Here is a 19466-nt window from a genome sequence, read left to right on the forward strand (position 1 = left end):
CCTCGCTCCCAACGCCTTACTAAAGTATGCAACGGGCTTCTTGTCTTGCATTAAAATTGCTCCTATACCACCACCAGAGGCATCACACTCAATCATAAACCCTTTTGAAAAGTCTGGTAAAGACAGAACTGGAGATGTAGTCAATCTCTCCTTCAACTCATCAAATGCCTTCTGCGCTTCCGCTCCCCACTTGAAATTATCTTTCTTGGTTAATTCAGTTAGGGGTTTAGCTATCTTCCCATAATCCCTTATGAACTTTCTGTAATAACCAGTGAGCCCCAAAAATCCTCTCACTCCCTTTACATTCTTAGGAGTAGGCCATGCCATCACACTCTTCACCTTGTTTGGATCTACAGCCACTCCCTCTTCAGTTATCATATGACCCAAATACTCCACCGTTTTCTGAGCGAAATAGCATTTCTTTTTTTTAGCTACTAGGCTGTGTTGAGCCAGCAACTGCAGCACCTCCTTCAAATGCTTCGCGCTATAAATTAGTATGCCATCAAAAAACACCAGCACACACTTTCTCAATAACGGACGAAAAACATCATTCATGAGGCTTTGGAAAGTTGAAGGAGCATTCATGAGCCCAAAAGGCATCACCAAAAATTCATAATGCCCCTCATGTGTTCTAAAGGCTGTTTTACCAATATCAGACTCCTTAACCCTTACTTGATGGTATCCAGACTTTAAATCCAACTTGGAATAAAAGTTGGCACCATGTAGCTCGTCAAGTAACTCCTCAATAACAGGGATAGGAAATTTATCCGGAACTGTCACTTTATTGAGTGCTCTATAATCAATGAACATCCTCCATGTATTGTCTTTTTTTTTTACCAGAATCATGGGGCTGGAAAAAGAACTGGTGCTGTGCCTGATGACCCCTGCTGCCAGCATCTCTTGGACTTGTTTCTCAATTTCATTCTTGTGATGATGGGGATACCTGTATGGTCTCACATTTACTGCTCCATGATTCTCTAACAAGTTAATGGCGTGCTCCTTGTTCCTTCTAGGAGGAAGACCAAAGGGCTCTTGGAACACTTGTGCATATTGTTCTAAAATTAAACCCAACTCCTTGTGTTGGTGTGCAGTCAGCCTTGTCCCTCCTTCTACTCCTCTCTTATCCATCCCCCATAACTCCTTTGGTCAGCCTTGTCCCTCCTTCTACTCCTCTCTTATCCATCCCCCATAACTCCTTTGGTTTGTTGAACTTTGGCTTAGACAGGATGCACTGCAGCGCCACCAATTCCCTTTCACACCCATCAATTCCTTGCAATACAACCCATTTCTTATTGCTCCAAAAACTCATCGTCTGCAAACGCCAATTCACAATCATATCCCCTAAGGTCTTGAGCCACTCCATTCCCAGCACGACATCTATTCCTCCCAATTCAAACAGGTGCATCTCTGGAGATAACTTGAACTCACCAATGTTCAATTCCAACCCTTTAACCACGCCTTGAGATTGAGACCGAGAGCCATCTCCAAGCTTGATGCTCATGGATGGGGTTTCTTCTATGGACCACTCCATCTTGTGTACCAACTTCTGGGAAACGAAGTTGTGCGTCGCACCACTATCCACCAAGATTAACACCGGAACACCACATATCCTCCCCTGCAGCTTGACCGTTTTATGGTTCTCATACGCAATGTGATTCAAGTTCAGAACACACATTTCAGCCTTATCGTCTTCATCAGACTCTTCCACCTCTACTGCTATTACCTTCGCCTCCGCCTCCTTGTCGTCGTCATCCTCCAACACCAGAATCTTTAGATGTTTCTCAGGACACTTGTGCATGGGGTGGAAAGCGCCTCCACATTTGAAACAAAGTCCTTTCTGTTTCCTTTCCATCATCTCCTGATAAGATAAATGTGTGAATCCCCTTTCTCGTGGTCCATTGCGCCTCTTATCATTATGGGCCATTTTATCTCCCTTAGGCCCAACTCCACTTCTTTTCTCTTCTTCCTGTCCTTTTACCATGACCCAGTCAGTGCTTCCTTTACCCGACCCATGGGAGCTGGGCCGGTGTAACCCATTCCCAGATTTGGACCCACGGTAAAAACCCGACCCGGTGCCCTTAATCTCCTTCTCCACTGCTCTTGTCACTTGCAAGAGCTTCGTTCTACTCATCTCCCCCATCGCTGCCAAACTCCTCACCTTCCCACGGATCTCCGTCTTCAACCCATGTAAAAAATATCCCAGGAACTGTTTATCTGGAAGTCTAGGTATTTGTGCTGTGAGATACTCAAACTCGGTGATATATTCATCCACAGTCCCTTCTTGCTTCAACTCCGTCAGCTGTTCATACACGTCACCTTCCCCATGACCTCCATACCTTCCGAGCAGTTCATCGTTCAGATTTTCCCAAGACAGATCCTCATTTTCCCCAATTAGTGAATTGAAAAAATGGATCGTCGGACCCTCCATACATAGTTGCGCCAACCTCACCTTGATCTCCGGTGTGGTATCCTGAACTCGAAAATAGATCTCGGCGCGTGAGATCCACCCTGCCGGATCCTCGCCGGTGAAAGATGGTAATTCTACCTTCTTCACTGCGTGACGAAACTCCGCTAGCGATTCTTCCCGGATCCTGTTGGTATGCGCCCTCTTTGACTCCTTCGTCTCCAACAACGGCGTATTCGCCGGTGTTCCCTTCGCCGATCCTACAGGACCTTCCTCCTCAAACATCGTCTTCCCCAGACACTTCTCAAGCATCGCAAGCAAATTCGCATGGTTCTCCCTCACCGCATTCTGTACGTCAGCAAGTGTGGTACGTACTTCTGAGATCTCACTTTCTCGAGCTTCGACCTTAGCTTCCATCTGTTTGATCGTCGTTTTCTTGACCGGTGGCATTCACTGGTTCCCCGTCGGAGATCCGGCAGGTCGGACCAATTTGTTACGAACCAGAAACAGAGAACTAAATGTAACAGTGAAAAAAAAGAAGATCACAGGGCTTTATTGATTGTAATAAAAAGATGAGGACAATTACAGAAAGTGGAATAACAATTCCTGGATTTCTGACTCAGAGCTAGGCCCCGTTTAGGAAGTTAACACTTCCTAACCATTCTAGTGACTTAATACAATCCAAGCTAAATTCCCATTCCCTTTCCTACTCCTTATATAACAGAACTACTCAGCTAGGCCCTCACTCCAAGACCACGTCATTCCCATAACTAACTAGCCACTAATTCCCTTCTTGCCCCTTCTAGAATACACCTGCCATATCCTAGGCTTATTTGTCTCATTATGAATCAGCTGCTCACGTGGCAATGCTGCCTGGGACCTATCATGTACCACAAGAGTTGAGGCAGGCAATGTGGGACTTCTTAACACCCCCCCCCCCCCCCCCCCGCTCCAGAAATGCCTGACAGAACAGGCAAGTCTACTAGAATGTGGGTTTAGGCCCAACTCAAACCCAAAAGCTAGCTCATAGGGTGAGAGTTTCCCCTCACTTTGTCAATGGAATTGATTGGCAGAATATTTGTCATTAATCAGTGCATATTGAAGAATATTTGTTGTTATTGGTGCAGATTTGTTGCATAATTGTATAGCTATAATTATGCAAGTATCTCCTTAATTAGTTACCCTGGCTATAGGATAGCATTTATTGCAGATTAGCCAGCTTTCAGGGATGGAAATCAGATTGTAACATCACTATTTAATGGAGAATTCTCCAGATGAGAACACACAATTTTTTATCTGTGCATTTTTCTGAGTTTAATACACTTATATACTCTATCTTGGCCTTATCTCCAGCCAATGTGAGACTTGAGTTTTTTTCAATACACCACCTCACACCGGACACTTTTGGGCTTGATGCGTGGATAAAATGGTGGGTTTGGGCCTAGAATAGACTCTAATATCATCTTAGAATGTGAGTTTGGGCCTAACTCAACCCCAAAAACTAGTTCATAAGATAAGGGTTGCCCTCCACTTATATAATCTATCTTGACATTATTTCTACCCGATGTGGGACTTGAGTTTTTTTCAATAAATATCGTAGAATTAGGCCTAACTCAAATCCACAAAACCAGCTTATAAGGTGTGGATTACCCCCCAATTACATACAATACTTTGGTCATATCACTAGTCGATGTGGAACTAAAAGGCTACAATTAAGGCAACCTCCAAAGAGGTCACAAGCCCACAACTAAGGTGGGCTAGGGGTAAGGTGGTTTTCCAACACACCCCCACACCCAAGGCTACCGACCTAGAGCATGGCAAATGTTGGTGGCCCAACATTGGATCTAAGATAAACTTTAATATCATCTAGAATTTGGACTTCGAGCCACATAACTCAAACCTACAAAACTGGCTTGTAAGATAGGGGTCCCTCCCCCCCCCCCCTGTATACACTACTTTGGCCATATTACCGTTAGAAGATTCTGTTTGTCCCTAAAAATTTAATATAAGAAAAGGAGTATGAGGGAGGATAGACTATAATATCATCTTAGAATTTTTGACTTGGAGCCACATACCTCATCTTAGAAGATTCTGTTTGTCCCTAAAAATTAGGGACTGATCACCATCCAAATGTTCAAAAATTAGGGACTAATTAGGGACTAGCTCTCCTCCCACGTACTCCTTTTCTTATACTAAATTTCTTCTTTTATATGGAAGAGTGACTTTTTTTCCTTAATTAAGTTAGTACTAACAGCTAATAATCAACCTCTGCTAATAGATACTAATATTTCAAGTACCAAAACCATAAAAATATCACCAAGCAAAGTACTTGCCTGATTTCTTTTTTGTCTATGATAGACCCAACTGAGCAGCACCAAAGAATAATACAAACAAAAACTCAGTGTCAAGTAATTTTTATTAATACTCACTGCGTCAATGTAACCAGAAGTGGCGGAATACAATCTTGAGAATGATTCGAGAGCTCCTCAAACACTCTCCATTTTCATACTAACTTCTTCTACACACTTCTCTCCATCATCTCTTTCTATTTATATTGTTCTGTTCGCTATCAACCTATAAATTTCTATTAGTTGGTTATAACTTATAAACTTCCTACCTGTTTTCCAACCCCCTTTTTTTTTTTTGCTCAGCAAAAGTAATGATATATTATATATGAGTACCAGAGGTACTATGGTACAGTATAGGATGGGTATACAGCAGATTCAAAATACTAAGACACATTTTTATTAAGAGGTCTGCTATCAGTCTACAGCAGGACCAGAATATTTAGGAACAAGCATCTATACTTTGAATAAAACTATACAGTCACATCAATTTAAAGATTGTTAAAAAAATTCATTTCTTACCAACAAAGATCTCCCACCAGATATCATCCATAATTCACTTTCCTTTTCTTGATGTGGATCCACAGAAGGGTTACACCAAAGAGACAATTTTCGAATATCATCAAGAAGTAACCTTTGTTCCCTCTCTCTTTTTTCGAGGTTGATTTTTGCTAGTTCCACCTCTTCGACACCATCAGGAACCACCTCATCTGCTTCCTCTTCAACATCTTCATCATCTTCAACAGGAAAGGATAAGCTACTTTTTCGAGGCCTGCATTGTGTACAATACACTTATTTAATTTGAAGAACTCATCATATATCACAACATCTTGGACTTTTTTTAAATTTCTTGAAGGGCAAAAAGAGATCGCATCTTGAATAATTGTCACAATGAGTATGTTTGTTTCACAGATTAAAAGTTCATTCCTGGGAATGTAAACATGACAAACTATAATGAATCAACAATGGTGTTAAATATAATGAAAACTAAAACTTAGATATTAAGTACAATGAGATAAATAGTAAAGCAATAAGGACTGAATCACAACATAAGCGACTGTTTGGAGTAGGTAAATAGATTTTGTTTTAGAATGAGTGCAAGCACAGTAGGTTTGTCCTTACTTTGGCAGGCGTGCAAATAAAAGATTGGTCAATACATCCAGCATGACCTGAAACTGGCGTGATGTCATTGTTGCCGTTATATTATCAGAATTGAATGTGAGCTCCTTCAAGGGCTTCACCTACAGTAGTTTTAAAACGAGTATTGACCACATCCATGACAAATGACATATCTGAGGAATACATGCATTTACTAGGGGGGGAGTAAACATTTATATGTTAACAGATTAGGTATACAATGACTCACCTTCAGTTCTGGAGTGCCCCCTTTGTGCCTTGTATACCGAAAGTACATATCACAAGGCATAAAAACTCTTTCAAGAAGAGCACCTGTACGCAATACTTTTGGAGAGCTTTTGAGAATTTTTGGAAGCCACTGCAATCCAGCTCCTGGATCAACATCTGTAGGTGCAACATGAGCCTGCACATCCTCCAACATAACAGAGAATTCCATTCTTTTCCATGTCATTTCAGGTTGGTATTCGTTAATATGTACATCTTTAGTAACAAGTGCTTGCTCAATCATCTCATAACCGACATGAAGGATTGAATGAAATGACCGGGCTAAAACTCGGCCGCTTACGGCAGCAAGCAAAAATCTACCCTGATTGACAAAAAAATTGAGATTTTAAAAAAAGGATGAGTGATGTCTACATTGTTAGTAAGTGAATAAAAAATTCAAATAAAGGAGTATCAATGAGGTAAAAAATAAACAATCACATACATAATCAAGGCCCTACATTTCTGCAAACCACAGGTAAAATAGATAGTTAGATGCTTCATTTATTTTAATATAAGAGAAGGTGTACTAGATACATTTTCTTTTTCGTAAAAGATGTACAAAATACTTGAATATTTGAGAAAAGTGGGAAAAAGGAATGAAAATTCAGCGGTAAAAGAAAAAAATTGAACTTTTTTTAGATAAGAGAAGAAATTTTATTTGAGGGCAGAAGATGAGTACAAGAGCAGAGGCAGAATAAATGATAGAAGAAACAAAGGTAACAAAAAGATATTCTCCGTCATCATAATTTTGTTGTGTGTATGTTATGTGCAGTTCTGAATCGGCAATTTTGCCTCATTTAGTACTCTCCATTGTTTGGCTGAAAGCTGCCTTTGGAATAGGCTGTTTTAGAATTTTTAGTAAGAATTGGGTTTTTTCCTAGTTGGTTGGATTCTTAATGTTCACATTAAAGGGTTTGGCAATAAGAGAGAAAACAAAAACTTGTGGCAATGTTCAGTACAGTATTTTGTGCAGTAGAAAAGGAATGCTTGTATATTCAAGGGTGTATCTTTGCCTTTAAATCTTCTTTGGGATATAATTGTGTGCATGGCTTCTCTTTGGTGTTCAGCACGTGGTTTATTTAAGGGGACAAGCAAAGATATTGGACATCTTTTCTATGTTGATAGGAATTATAATTTGGCTCGTGCTTTTGTTTTCATTTTCTTTATCTGGTCTGAGGATTCCTTATCCTCCATCCTTAGGTGGTGATATTTCTTCCTATTTCTCATATCACTTCATTCAAAAAAAATGTGGAAAAGACAGAAGAAATATTCTCTATCATAAAAAAGAAAAGAAATATAGAAAAGACAAAGTAGGCAAAGCACTAAGAATATCTATCCATTAATATATCTGGCAAGGAGACACAAAAAATAGACATACATACAAATGTGTGTCTGCATTAATTTACGTATCACATGAATTTTTCAATTTTCACTTGTTTAGATATTTACATTTCTGTCAAGTTACACTTTTTAAAAGTTGACAACTGTATCTATAGCCAAACCCAAATTAATTTGTGTTAAAAATGAAATGAACAAATTTGATGATAGCTCCTTAGTCTCTCAAGATGATTGTATCATGCCATATCATACCAATTGCCAGGGTTCCTCTCCTCAGTTTTCTCATATATGTCTCATACCTTTTTCAGTAGGAACATTCAATTGTTGATGCTTTTTTGTTTTTTTGGGTATTTGACATTGTTTGTTCACCAAAAAATGAATAAAAATGAAACCCAAAGCCAACAAAATTAATTTAGGATGTTACATATCTCTATACTCCAGTCCAGTCTAAGAAACAGAAGGAGATTAAAAGGTCAATTCAAATCAGCTGAGCTCATTTAGACCATTCAGAAGTGAGTCAAACCTAATGCAGGCTGGCCCATCTGACTCAGCCTATTTTACAACCTCAAGGAACTATTTGGGGTCTCCAACAGGAACAAAGGGTGTTTATTAGTTGAAAAAAGGACAAAGTGCTAGGAAAATTGATTAACAATACCAGAATGTAAAATGAAAAGGAACCATAATAAGGAATTTAACTAAAAAAACAATTGAAGGTGAAACAACAGAAAACCAAGAGTTAAATCTGCTGTTTTAAAGGGTGCCCATATTTTTAAACTTACATTTGCATCCTCTGAGTGAAGATTAAACTGTGGCTCAATAACATTCACCATCAAACGCCGAGTCCCACCAGAATCATCCATGTTCTCTTTTTTGACTGGCAATATACCAAAATGGGAAATAATTAAACCCAATACAAAATGCTTAATGTTTAAGAATAAACTCAATGATCTTGCAAGTAGTGATGCTTTTTGTTGTAACATGTATTTATCATGTGTTTATCTAGTCTCTGATCTAATTTGCATGTCCAAATTGACAGTAGTTAACAAAGATTCTCTCAAGCAAACGAGACATACCAGATGGCAAGTTGTCCACTTTAACTGAATTTGGTGAAGATGAGACTGATCCAGGAGTACTTAACTGTTGAAAAGAAGGAGACTTGGAAATTTTACCAGTGGGAGGGCACTTAGAAACATCGTCTTGATGGAAATCAGCTCGATCACGCTGTTTGTTTTCCTCAAGTAATTTTCTCTGTGCATACTGCTGGGAAGGAGAAGGCTTGGGAGGTTCAAAGGCTTTGGATAGGCCACCAACCCAAGCCCAAACAGCATCTCTGTTTCCAATAGTCCACAAAAGCTTGAGACCATAGACAAACACACTTTGACAATCATCTGCTACTACCACATTGTAACCTTCGTCATCACTTGGGTCAGACCGCATATGGTCATCAGTTTCACTCCCATTATCATACTCAGACCGCACATATGCCATCTCAATAGTTCTTCTTCCTGCTTCTTGCCATGCTAGTAACCTAGCAGGATCAGCCTTCGGAGATTGTCTTCTGATGGTGAAGTAATCAGAGGATAACAGAAATCCATCATCACAATTTTTCTCAGTCATGTAACCCTTTTCGCAGGAGACTTTGTCCATGGATACAGATTGTGAACTTTTCAGTATCATGTTAACTACTTTGGCAACACTAGCACATTTTTCTTTATTTAGGAAAGCCTTGATCATATGAAGATCAAGACCTTGGTAAACAAGATCAAGAATGTCACGCTTACTTTCAAAAGTATACTTTTGCTTGCCCCTACTGTAACACAGTTCATATTTAAGTTTTGTCATTGCAAAGGTCAGTCCTCTGGCTGGATCATTGTCATCTAGAGGCATGTTCTTTATACAAGCCGGTGTGGCATCAAGACGGAGCATAAATTCAGTCATCACTTTATCCAGTGAAAGATTGCCTGACCTGGCAACTCTTGGAATACCAAAACGTGGCCAACGAGAGAAGCTGCGCAGCTTATGCGGAGGAATGTAGTTCAAGCTCCAAAATTTTAGAATCCATGCTAGATCATGAGCTCCAAAGTTAAATGTTGGGGACACAGGTGAAACATTATGGGATATGTGAGAAGGATCAAATGCAGTAGCATCTCCTTCAATATCTCGTCTAGTAATGGAAGACGAAGACTGTTTTTGTGATGGGGAAGGAAAGGGTCTAAGAGAGAAGTTCCATCGAAGGGAAAGTGAAGTGGATCTGAAGGGATCAAATACTTTATCACGTGGTTTGCCCTCAACTGGAAGTGCAAATAAATAATGATTCATAGGATCTCCAGATTCACAATCCCAGTCCATTGTAACTTCAAGAGTGAAGACAGGAGCTTCCAGGAATGCACCTGATACACCTGTTGGAATTATAAAACCGCATCTGTTGGCCAAACTCTCCAAACTACTCAACAAAATCTTAAAATCTTTGGCAGAAACAAAAACACGACCATCAGACTGATGAAGATCCATAGAGTTGGTCACAATTTGAAGCTTGTCAACCTTTTCATAAGGATCTGTACTTGCTAAAACATTCCATTTTGATTCAGAAAAGCGTAAGGAAATTTTTCCATGGATGTAATTTCTCATGTCATCCCACCATGGCAAACTCCGCTCCTTTTTTGGTGGCAGAATAAGTGGACCAGGATTCCTAACACTTAGATTAGCCCTCCGAAGTGCTACGGTGAAAGCATAACTAACATCAGCAAAAGCTGGTTCATAACCCACTCCATATGACACCTCACCTTTCTGGAAATGTATCAGCAAATCTGAGTATGTCTTCAATGGTGGAGTAGTACCACTAGCTGATCGAAGCATGCGAACCTTTCTCCATCTCCCAACATAGACATCTTGATACATTTGAGGCTGAAAGCTAGTTGCCTAGTTGTAATAAATGAATGAAAAGACAATGAAATGGAAATACTATTATTAGATTCTGATATTCAGAGAATATAAATAGAGAAAGAAAGATTTTATTAACCACTGAAATATTCAGTCAAGTACATATTTATAGACACTCTGAGAAGAGTGTCACAACATGGGAATAGCATCTGAACCTGTGCATTTATATGAAATCATGTTATTTGCTTGCTTTATTTCACTAAGTCACCAAAAGAATAGCACTTGCCTGATCAGATCCTAAATACTCATTTAGGAGTCAGAAAAATTATAAAACCCCAATATTGAATAGTATAGCACATGGAAGTATTCAATCATAATATTCTAGAGCCTCGCAGATTTAAATATTTTCTAGACCGATTGCAAATGATCTTTGAATTTATAAAGTCCTATTAGCAAGCCACATCACTCTCCATCCTCATCCTTAATAAAAAGGAAGAAGATATCAAGAGATAAGAGATTGTTGGCTTCTATAGTTTTATACTTTTTAACACCTAAAGTATCAGATTTTTTCAAAACCTTACTATTGTACTTTACCACTATAAATTGACATGAGTAAAATGTAATAAGCAGGGAAACAATGTTTACATTTGAAAAGGCATGGGGATTTTAATGTAGACACTTCAAGTTGATTCAATGAGGTAACTCATCAGATGTGATTTCAATAAAATATTCTCCACCATAATTCAAAACCATGCCTTAAAAGCAGTACAGCGCGTACACTAAAACATTCATACTTCACTGTCATTCAACCCATAAAATATCCGTCTAAAAAACGTTTACAAATATTCAGGTCTTTAAAGATGATATCAATGTGATGAGAGGAAAGAATAGAAGTTTGAAAGCCAAGTAAGCCAATAAACTCCTGTAATCCAAAGTGAATCAATTTATCGTATGACAATTTAGAAGTTCAAGAGAAATGCAACAATTGTCAAGGATATTTCTTTTTCAGTAGCTCTATTATGTGATAACAGAGTGGTTTTAGCTTTTTAGCTTCTTTTTCGTGGTTAGCTACAAGCTATCACAGAAGCATTTCTCTTTTTGGACATACAGAATGATAGGAAAAAGCTTTACTTCCATGATGTAATTTTTTAGTTGTATTCTGTGAGATTTTATGGGAGGGCATCTTATTGTCTGCTGTTTGACTCCTCACCGTCTTGTCCTATGAAACATTATCTTGAGAGGGATCAAGTATGGCAATCACATATTTCTGGAAATATAATATTTTGGACTTTGAATTGTTTCTTTTCTAGTTTTAACATTTTCTAGAATTTTTTACGAGAGCATTTAGCTCAAGAGGGGCCAAGTATACAACAATCAGATATTTCTGGAAGGATGCTTTTTTGAACTTCGAATTTATTTATCCCTCTGGAAAAAGTTAACTATTTATGCATCCCTGTTGTACGTTTAATAGGGCCTTATTAACCAAAGAATAACCAGAACATGCAATTAACATAAACAAGAAAAAAATGGTGTATATAGAAGGATGGAAGACAATGAGATTTCTTAATCTAACCTGCTGAGCCAATACAAGACGGCCTTCACATTTACCAGAACTTCCAGAGAAAAGAGGAAATGAGTAATCCCGAAGCTGGACTACAAGAGAACCTGTATTTAAGAGAATATTTGTCCCATACAGTCGGGAAAATGGTATATCATTTTCAAGACAGACAGGATCAAGCTTCTTCAGAACCTCAATCATCCCAAAATCTCCGCCATCAATTTTTTTCAAGCTTACATCTAAATCTAATGCAGATATTGAAAGAAGAGATGTCCTTGTAGTACTAGGTCTGAAACCAGCTTGAAAATCTTCTACACAAGCACCAGACCCTTCAGACAACACTAGATTCTGGCATGCCTGATAATATGATCGAAATGATCGTTTATAAATTTCTTCTCTCATGGATTCAGTAGTAGAAGAATCTTTTACATCAACCTCAACATTATTAAAAGAAATTTTTCTTTCTTGAGAAGAACTAACAGTGTCAGTTGATTTGGAACCTTGCTTCGCCTTCGATATAAATTCATCTAGAAAGTTCAACCGTGCAGCTAACTCAGCAGCCTCCTTCTTCAGCAGCTGATGGTGTTCATCAAGCCATCCCTGGATTGGTTCCTCTTCAATATCAGCAGTTAGCTTGCGTATGCAAAATTTTATGCATCCAAATTGTACTGTACTAGGTTTCTTAACTTTAGAGCTCTCTTTCTTCACAGGAAAAATCGAATTTGTCTTGGAAGCAATTATGAGCTTCAAACCTCGCAACATATCCTCAATGACATCATCAATGGCGCGCAATTGCAATCTGTATGGCATGCAAATGTGAAAATCAAGACCTTGGACTACCCAATCCCATGTTGTAACTACATGTCCTTTTGTATCAGATGCACTTGCAGAAACACTAGGAATTCGTGAAATTTGCATCCGACTACTCTTGAAAATTCTAGCTCCATTAAAACTAAGCATAAGACCTTCAAGGAGCACTCCTATGCGAGCATTCTCTGAGAAAATTGACTGCACCTGAACCATAGCATCAACTCCATCTCCTAGCCCAGCCGAAATACTTAACATTTCTACATCAACAGCAAAAATAGATTCTTTCTTCTTCTGCTTTTCAAGGTGCCCTGATTCAGTGGTAACTTCTTTTTTCCAACTAGCATCTTGCACATGAGACACATCTACCATGTGTTCATTACCATGCTCCTGAAGCTTGCTGTTGTGTACAAGTAACTTCAGCTGGAGAACAAGTTCAACTAGTGATAGATGCACATCAGGCTCCCACCTTACAGTAATGTCAGTAGCACTGAAAAGAGAACAGACAGCAATGTCTTTAAGCCCACCTGAACGCTGTACAAATTTAGCATTTTGCATATCAAACAATGCCACATTTGTTACTGGCCTATTTTCCTCCATATATTCCTGATAGACAGATCTGGCTCTTTCAAGTTCCATCTGTGTGGACTGTTTCTCTTTGTTCACACACAAACTAAATTGAAATATTTCAAGAGAGACAGAGTACTTCAGCTTCTGGTATTCATCGGAAATAGTGGACATTATATTTGCATTGCGTGGGGTACCATCTGCCAACACATTTATCATAACTCTACCCCCCTGTGAGCCGTAATTAACTCGCTTGGGATCTGGAACAATTGTATTTTCCAAACCTGTCTCACCCCATACATGTATTGAACACCTTTGAAGATTGAATTTCAAAAACTGAGTTCCTTTCCCAGAAGATTTTGTTAAACTCCCCTGACTATGAGTAGATTTTTTCTTTGAAGCAGATAGGCTTTTCAATAGAGCTTGAAAAGATATGGCCGTTGATACAAGTGATTCTACACGCTTGAAAGTTAAATATACTCCCATACCAGTAACATCAACTGATAAACCTAGTCTACACCTAGGACCATCTTCTTCAGATGATTCCACATCCTTTTTTCCCCAATCCAAATTAACCTTTGCAACATGCATAATGGAGCCACAATTTGATTCCACACCAAAAACACTTTCTTTCAAGCATTCTTGATATTCGTCAGCCAAGTGGAGATTTAACTCTCCAAGTTCAGTGTGTACTGTAGTCCCCATGTTTGAAATGTTGTTTGCAAACAGATGTGATGATTGTGAGCAACCCTAAATTTGGAAAGCATTAAAACAAATGTCAACTTATTTATACAACTAATTTAAATCAACTTAGGGAAAAAAAAATAAAGCAAAACCAGGATAACTACATCCAAAACAACAGAACTCGATAGTTATCAACATTGGAGGTATAATGACATGGTAGAAAGGAATTTAAACTTCAAAATATGCAAAACAAACCACCAATATATCCAGTGTATAAAGCATCACTTAGGCACCCTTCATCAAAACAGTCAAAACAAATACTTGAAAGCAATGCTTTGTAGCTATACCTCACCTCAGTCTCATCAGCATCATGCTACCATGCATTTTTATTTTTTTTTTATCAGCAGAAGTAATTTTATATATATAGTAAAAAGTACCAGAGGTACTAAGGTACATATGTATTTACAGCCCTACAAATGGATCCTTGAACAGACGAATAAAATCTGCAAGGGAAACATTCAAAAGCTGCATTTTAATACTTAACATCTAACAACTTTCTCATCTACTGGAAACAATTTCTAGAAATGCCTCAACATTGTAACAAATAAATTCTTAATGAGAAGTATATATAATCATGATACTTACATGATACACCGGAGAACCAGCCATATTGAAAAGCACTATTGTCATCTCAGGAGCTGAGACATTGCATGTCCACATGATGGTCTTGCCATCGGTTGATTGAGGCCTTGCAACCACAGAAGCTTCTTGTCGAAGTACCATTTTTTTCTTCTTAGACGAGTGGAGGACCAACCAAGGCTTTAACCTGCTCATTATGATGTTGCACTGAGTACCTCCTAGCTTGATTTCAGATTCAGCTCTAACAGGTGATATTGGCTGATTCAGAGGAAGCATCCCCGACAACAAATAACAGTAAGTTCCCAAAGCAAATAAAAAGGAACATTCAAACTCCATATGTAAAAACAAAAGAGGGGAGTTGAGCAGTATGCGAAAATGGCAAAACATGAGCACATATGAAGTTACAGTTTTTAGAGTACCAAATAAAAAGTCGTTTTCTTGAGAATTTTGTTTCCTTTTTGACAACTAGATTCTTTTATTCACTTCAAAACAGGATATATTTATTTTTTCAATCCTTCTGGAAGAATATTAGGGTCAATTGTCTTATTGTTTGTGGATTTAGGCTCCTACTAGCAACACTAGTACTTGACCTAATTATTAGTATAACAGAAGCATTAGGTTAGGCCATTTTATCATGTCATCCCTCAATCATAATTCATATATCCCAATTCTAGTCAAAATGGAAGCAAAGACACATTTCATTTGGGGGGAGAGTGACATTAATATAGTCAGTACTAACATCAATTCCTATCTATTTCTTTTCTTTTTTTAGGGTGCCTCAGTCCGTGGTGGATAAGCTAGTGAAAATACAACGTCGATTTCTATGGGGAGGTGGTCCTGACCAAAACAAGATTGCATGGATTAGGTGGGACAAAGTGTGCTTACCCAAAGAAAGGGGAGGGCTTGGCATCAAGGACATCAACACTTTTAATCTCGCTCTGCTAGGCAAATGGAAGTGGCATCTTTTACAGTGCCAAGGAGATCTTTGGGCTAGAGTATTGGAGTCTAAATATGGTGGATGGAGGGGTGGGGAGGAAGTTGGAAGGACAGCCAATGAATCTATTTGGTGGAGGGATATAAAAAGGGCTATGGGTCATTCATACCAGGGTAGAGCTCTCCAAGATGGATTCCGATGGAAGGTAGGAGCTGGAGACAGGATTAAATTTTGGGAGGATAGGTGGTTATGTCAGGAGGAATCATTAGCAGAAAAATATCCTAGAATTTATCTCATCTCATCACAGCAGCACCAACCTATCCGACAAGTGGGATCTCACAAGGATAATGGTTGGGAGTGGCCTTTCCTATGGAGAAGACCATTGTTTGACTCTGAAATTGATTCAGCTATCAGTTTCCTTGAATAGGTCAAAGGCAGGCACATACAGCAACAGGGAGATGATGTATGGGAGTGGATAGGACACCCTTCAGGCACAGACTCTACAAGCAGTGCCTATCAATTGTTATGGGAGGGGGGAGCAGCTGGAAGTAAGGAGGACTGTTTTGAGGAGATTTGGAAGTTAAAGATTCCTAGAAAATTCGCTGTATTTGCATGGAGATTGTTTAGGGATAGATTGCCAACTAAGAAGAATCTGCAGAGGAGACACGTGCAGATAGTGGATTTAACATGTCCTTTCTGTGGTAGGGTAGAGGAGGAGGCATCTCATTTATTCATTCACTGCATAAAAATCCTGCCCATTTGGTGGGAAACCATGTCTTGGATGAATATTAAAAGTGCCCTTCCATTAAACCCAAAATGTCATTTCCTCCAACACTCATGTTCAGGTGGATGGCATAAGGGTAAAGAGATGGCAATGTTGGTGGTTGGTTGTGGTATGGTCCATATGGCAGATGCGCAACAGAATTATATTCTCTAATGCTATTTTCAATGGCAACAAGCTGATTGAGGATGCAATGTTTTTAATCTGGACTTGGCTCAGATACTTAGAGAAGGATTTCTCCCTGCATTTTAATCACTGGTCAAGCCATATTAGACAGGATTTTTTCTATCAGTAGAGGGTAGCTTTTATTGGCTTTTAGCCGCTGTAAATTAAACATGTAGCCATAATATGGTTCCTATTCATTGAGGAACCATATTTATGGAATTCTATTTTTGTACAAAGTACCTCTGGTACTCCATTGCTATTATACATATATATACTTATCTTTGCCGATCAAAAAAAAATATATCCCAATTCTAGTGATAGTTCCCTCCCTTAATGAAAAGAGAAATATCAGTTTACTGTAAAGCATATAGGCAAACTTCCTTAAGTCCAAGTAAACATATCAATCATAATTAGAGAAAATACTATTGCACAAAACTATCAGGGTCGCAATAATTTCTGCATTGACATTGACATCTTGCCACTTAAATAAAAATCTCAGCAAAAATTCTGCATCTTTTTGTGTGTGTGTGTCTGTGTGTGTGTGTGTGTGTGTGTGTGTGTGTGTGTGTGTGTGTGTCTGTGTGTGTGTCTGTGTGTCTGTGTGTCTGTCTGTGTCTGTGTGTGTCTGTGTGTGTGTCTGTGTGTGTGTCTGTGTGTCTGTGTGTGTGTCTGTCTGTGTCTGTGTGTCTGTCTGTGTGTGTGTCTGTGTGTGTGTGTGTGTGTGTCTGTGTCTGTGTCTGTGTGTGTGTGTGTGTGTGTCTGTGTGTGTGTCTGTGTGTGTGTGTGTCTGTGTGTGTGTCTGTGTGTCTGTGTGTCTGTCTGTGTCTGTCTGTGTCTGTGTGTGTCTGTGTGTGTGTCTGTGTGTGTGTCTGTGTGTGTGTGTCTGTGTGTGTGTGTGTCTGTGTGTGTGTGTGTGTCTGTGTGTGTGTCTGTGTGTGTGTGTGTGTGTGTCTGTGTGTGTCTGTGTGTGTGTCTGTGTGTGTGTGTGTGTGTGTCTGTGTGTGTGTTTTCATTTTTAACTTTGAGTATATTTGTCAGGTGGAGCAAACACAAAGGAATATCAATTTTAAAGTGATGCAAAAGCTACTTTACATGGATACCAAATCACTTACCTGTATCGGGATATATACAAAAGAGATCAAATCCAACTTCAATATCTCCAAGATAGAAGAACCAGCTTCTCTAAGAAGCTGTAATAACAATCAGGCAAAAGAAAACTTGTCAGCAAGAAACAAAACAGTGAAAAGTAGGAATCATATCACAAGCTCTGCCAAAATAAACAGTCACACTCCATACATGAATTTCACTAAACTCCAGTTGGAAATCAAGGCGTGTACTCTCCCCAAGATCCTCAGTGGATCGTGATTTGGTGCTTTTCAATTGGATGCCCATGATGTTGTTTTCAATATAAAGACCATGCTCACGATGCACAAAACTCACATCCAGCTTTGGTAGATTGAAGCTGACCTATCAACAAAAATATACTAATACAGTTGACATTAAAACAATTTAAAAAACCCTTAAAAGCATTTTTAAACTAACTTTAGATTAGATAAAACCAACAAACATAACCAAAATTGACAATCAATTTAAGCATTATAAAGTGTATAAACAATTTGAATTTCAATGGGACACCAGACTTAATTAAATGCTCAACGGAAGCCAAAATTCACCAAGAACACAAACACCGGAACACATACTCAGAGAGACTTACAAGTGAAGGAACCACATTTTGCCCAAAAGCCAAATTCTAGTGTCCAGCAAGCCATAAACAGTAACAGAATCAAGACTTTGAAGCAACAAGATCATAATTTATGCAGTTTCTCTACCCTTCATATTTCTGAAAAAAAATAAAGTTGCTTGAAAAACTAGAGCTATCCACAACAAGGAAACCCATAACCAAAGCACCACATAAAGAACATAAAGTTTGGGAAAAGGTGCACAAAGGTGCATCATTACACCACACAATCAACCAAAAAGATAAAGTGATGATATAATGCATCTTTCTAATTAGGTAGACCAATATTCTGGACAATACACAAAAAATTTTGCAACATTTTGAAATTAGTTACACTTACACATAATGGAAATAAAATGGGTAAATAGGAAACCACTTGGCAACAATGATATTTGGGGGGGAGGGGGGGATTCAACTAATTTGAACTAACAGCAAAATCAATGCACTAAATGTTCGTCATAAAAAATAAAGTTGCCACCAACACATTTTTTAGTTCATAAAAGAAGAAACCATTAGAGAAGAGAAAGGCAGAAGTGTTACATTTCAGCTTAAAACAAATTGGCACTAAGTGAAGTAGCCCAACAAATGTATAAGTTGCACCACGAGAACTGAGGTAGATAATGTGGGCCTTCCTAACACTCCCCCCCCCTCCCCCTCCCCAGATGCCTGCCAGAACAGGCGAGCCTACTAGAATAGGCAAAGAACCAAGATGGGCTATAGGCTCTGATATCATGTTAGATTTCAACTTAAAACCAATTAGCATCAAGTGAAGTTGCCCAACAGATATATGAGTACCCTGAGAATTGAGGCAAGCAATGTGGGACTTCCTAACATGAAGTACAACATTTCATTTGTTCTATTGCCCCTAGACACAACAAAAAGCAGGTTTATCTGAAACGGAGCAGATACTAGACCTATAAGTGCTACACTAGTATCCAGGCCTGTATGTTAGTGTGACATATGAGAGAAAACAGAGAAAATAAAACCATGCCAGAATGTCCAGGCAAAAAGTCATAGATGAATTTACTCAGAAAACATCAAGAAGAAGAAGGCTACTAGAAGGGAAATTGAAAAGCATATAGGCTAAACCTACAGAATTCAGCAAGGGTAATTGTTTCAATATTTTCAGAACTACGTTATTTTTCTTAGTTTCTAAGATACATGTTCCACCTTGTTCTCAAGGAGAAGGGAAATTCTGTCTTCAAATATTTTTCAGTGAATAACA

General features: G+C 38.7%; 1 protein-coding gene across 2 annotated transcripts in view; it reads right to left on the minus strand.

Moving 5' to 3' along the window:
* LOC114409235 (protein SABRE-like) overlaps positions 1-19466 on the minus strand; it is a 41342-nt gene that overhangs the window by 11696 nt on the left and 10180 nt on the right. The window contains exons 1-10 of one of the 2 annotated variants that reach the window (XM_028372622.1): positions 18218-18333; positions 17800-17970; positions 17616-17693; positions 14630-14881; positions 11942-14050; positions 8562-10407; positions 8268-8362; positions 6116-6472; positions 5872-5990; positions 5272-5521 (exon numbers count right to left, since the gene is read on the minus strand). In XM_028372622.1, coding sequence (XP_028228423.1) covers positions 5272-5521; positions 5872-5990; positions 6116-6472; positions 8268-8362; positions 8562-10407; positions 11942-14050; positions 14630-14881; positions 17616-17693; positions 17800-17895 — 5202 coding nt within the window. In that variant the 5' untranslated portion in view covers positions 17896-17970; positions 18218-18333. Of the gene's footprint in view, positions 1-5271; positions 5522-5871; positions 5991-6115; positions 6473-8267; positions 8363-8561; positions 10408-11941; positions 14051-14629; positions 14882-17615; positions 17694-17799; positions 17971-18217; positions 18334-19466 lie in introns of those variants that run through there. The other variant, XM_028372621.1, reaches the window with a different exon arrangement.

This window comes from Glycine soja, chromosome 4 (genome assembly GCF_004193775.1).
Source record: "Glycine soja cultivar W05 chromosome 4, ASM419377v2, whole genome shotgun sequence".
In the NCBI taxonomy this organism is placed as follows: Eukaryota; Viridiplantae; Streptophyta; class Magnoliopsida; order Fabales; family Fabaceae; genus Glycine; species Glycine soja.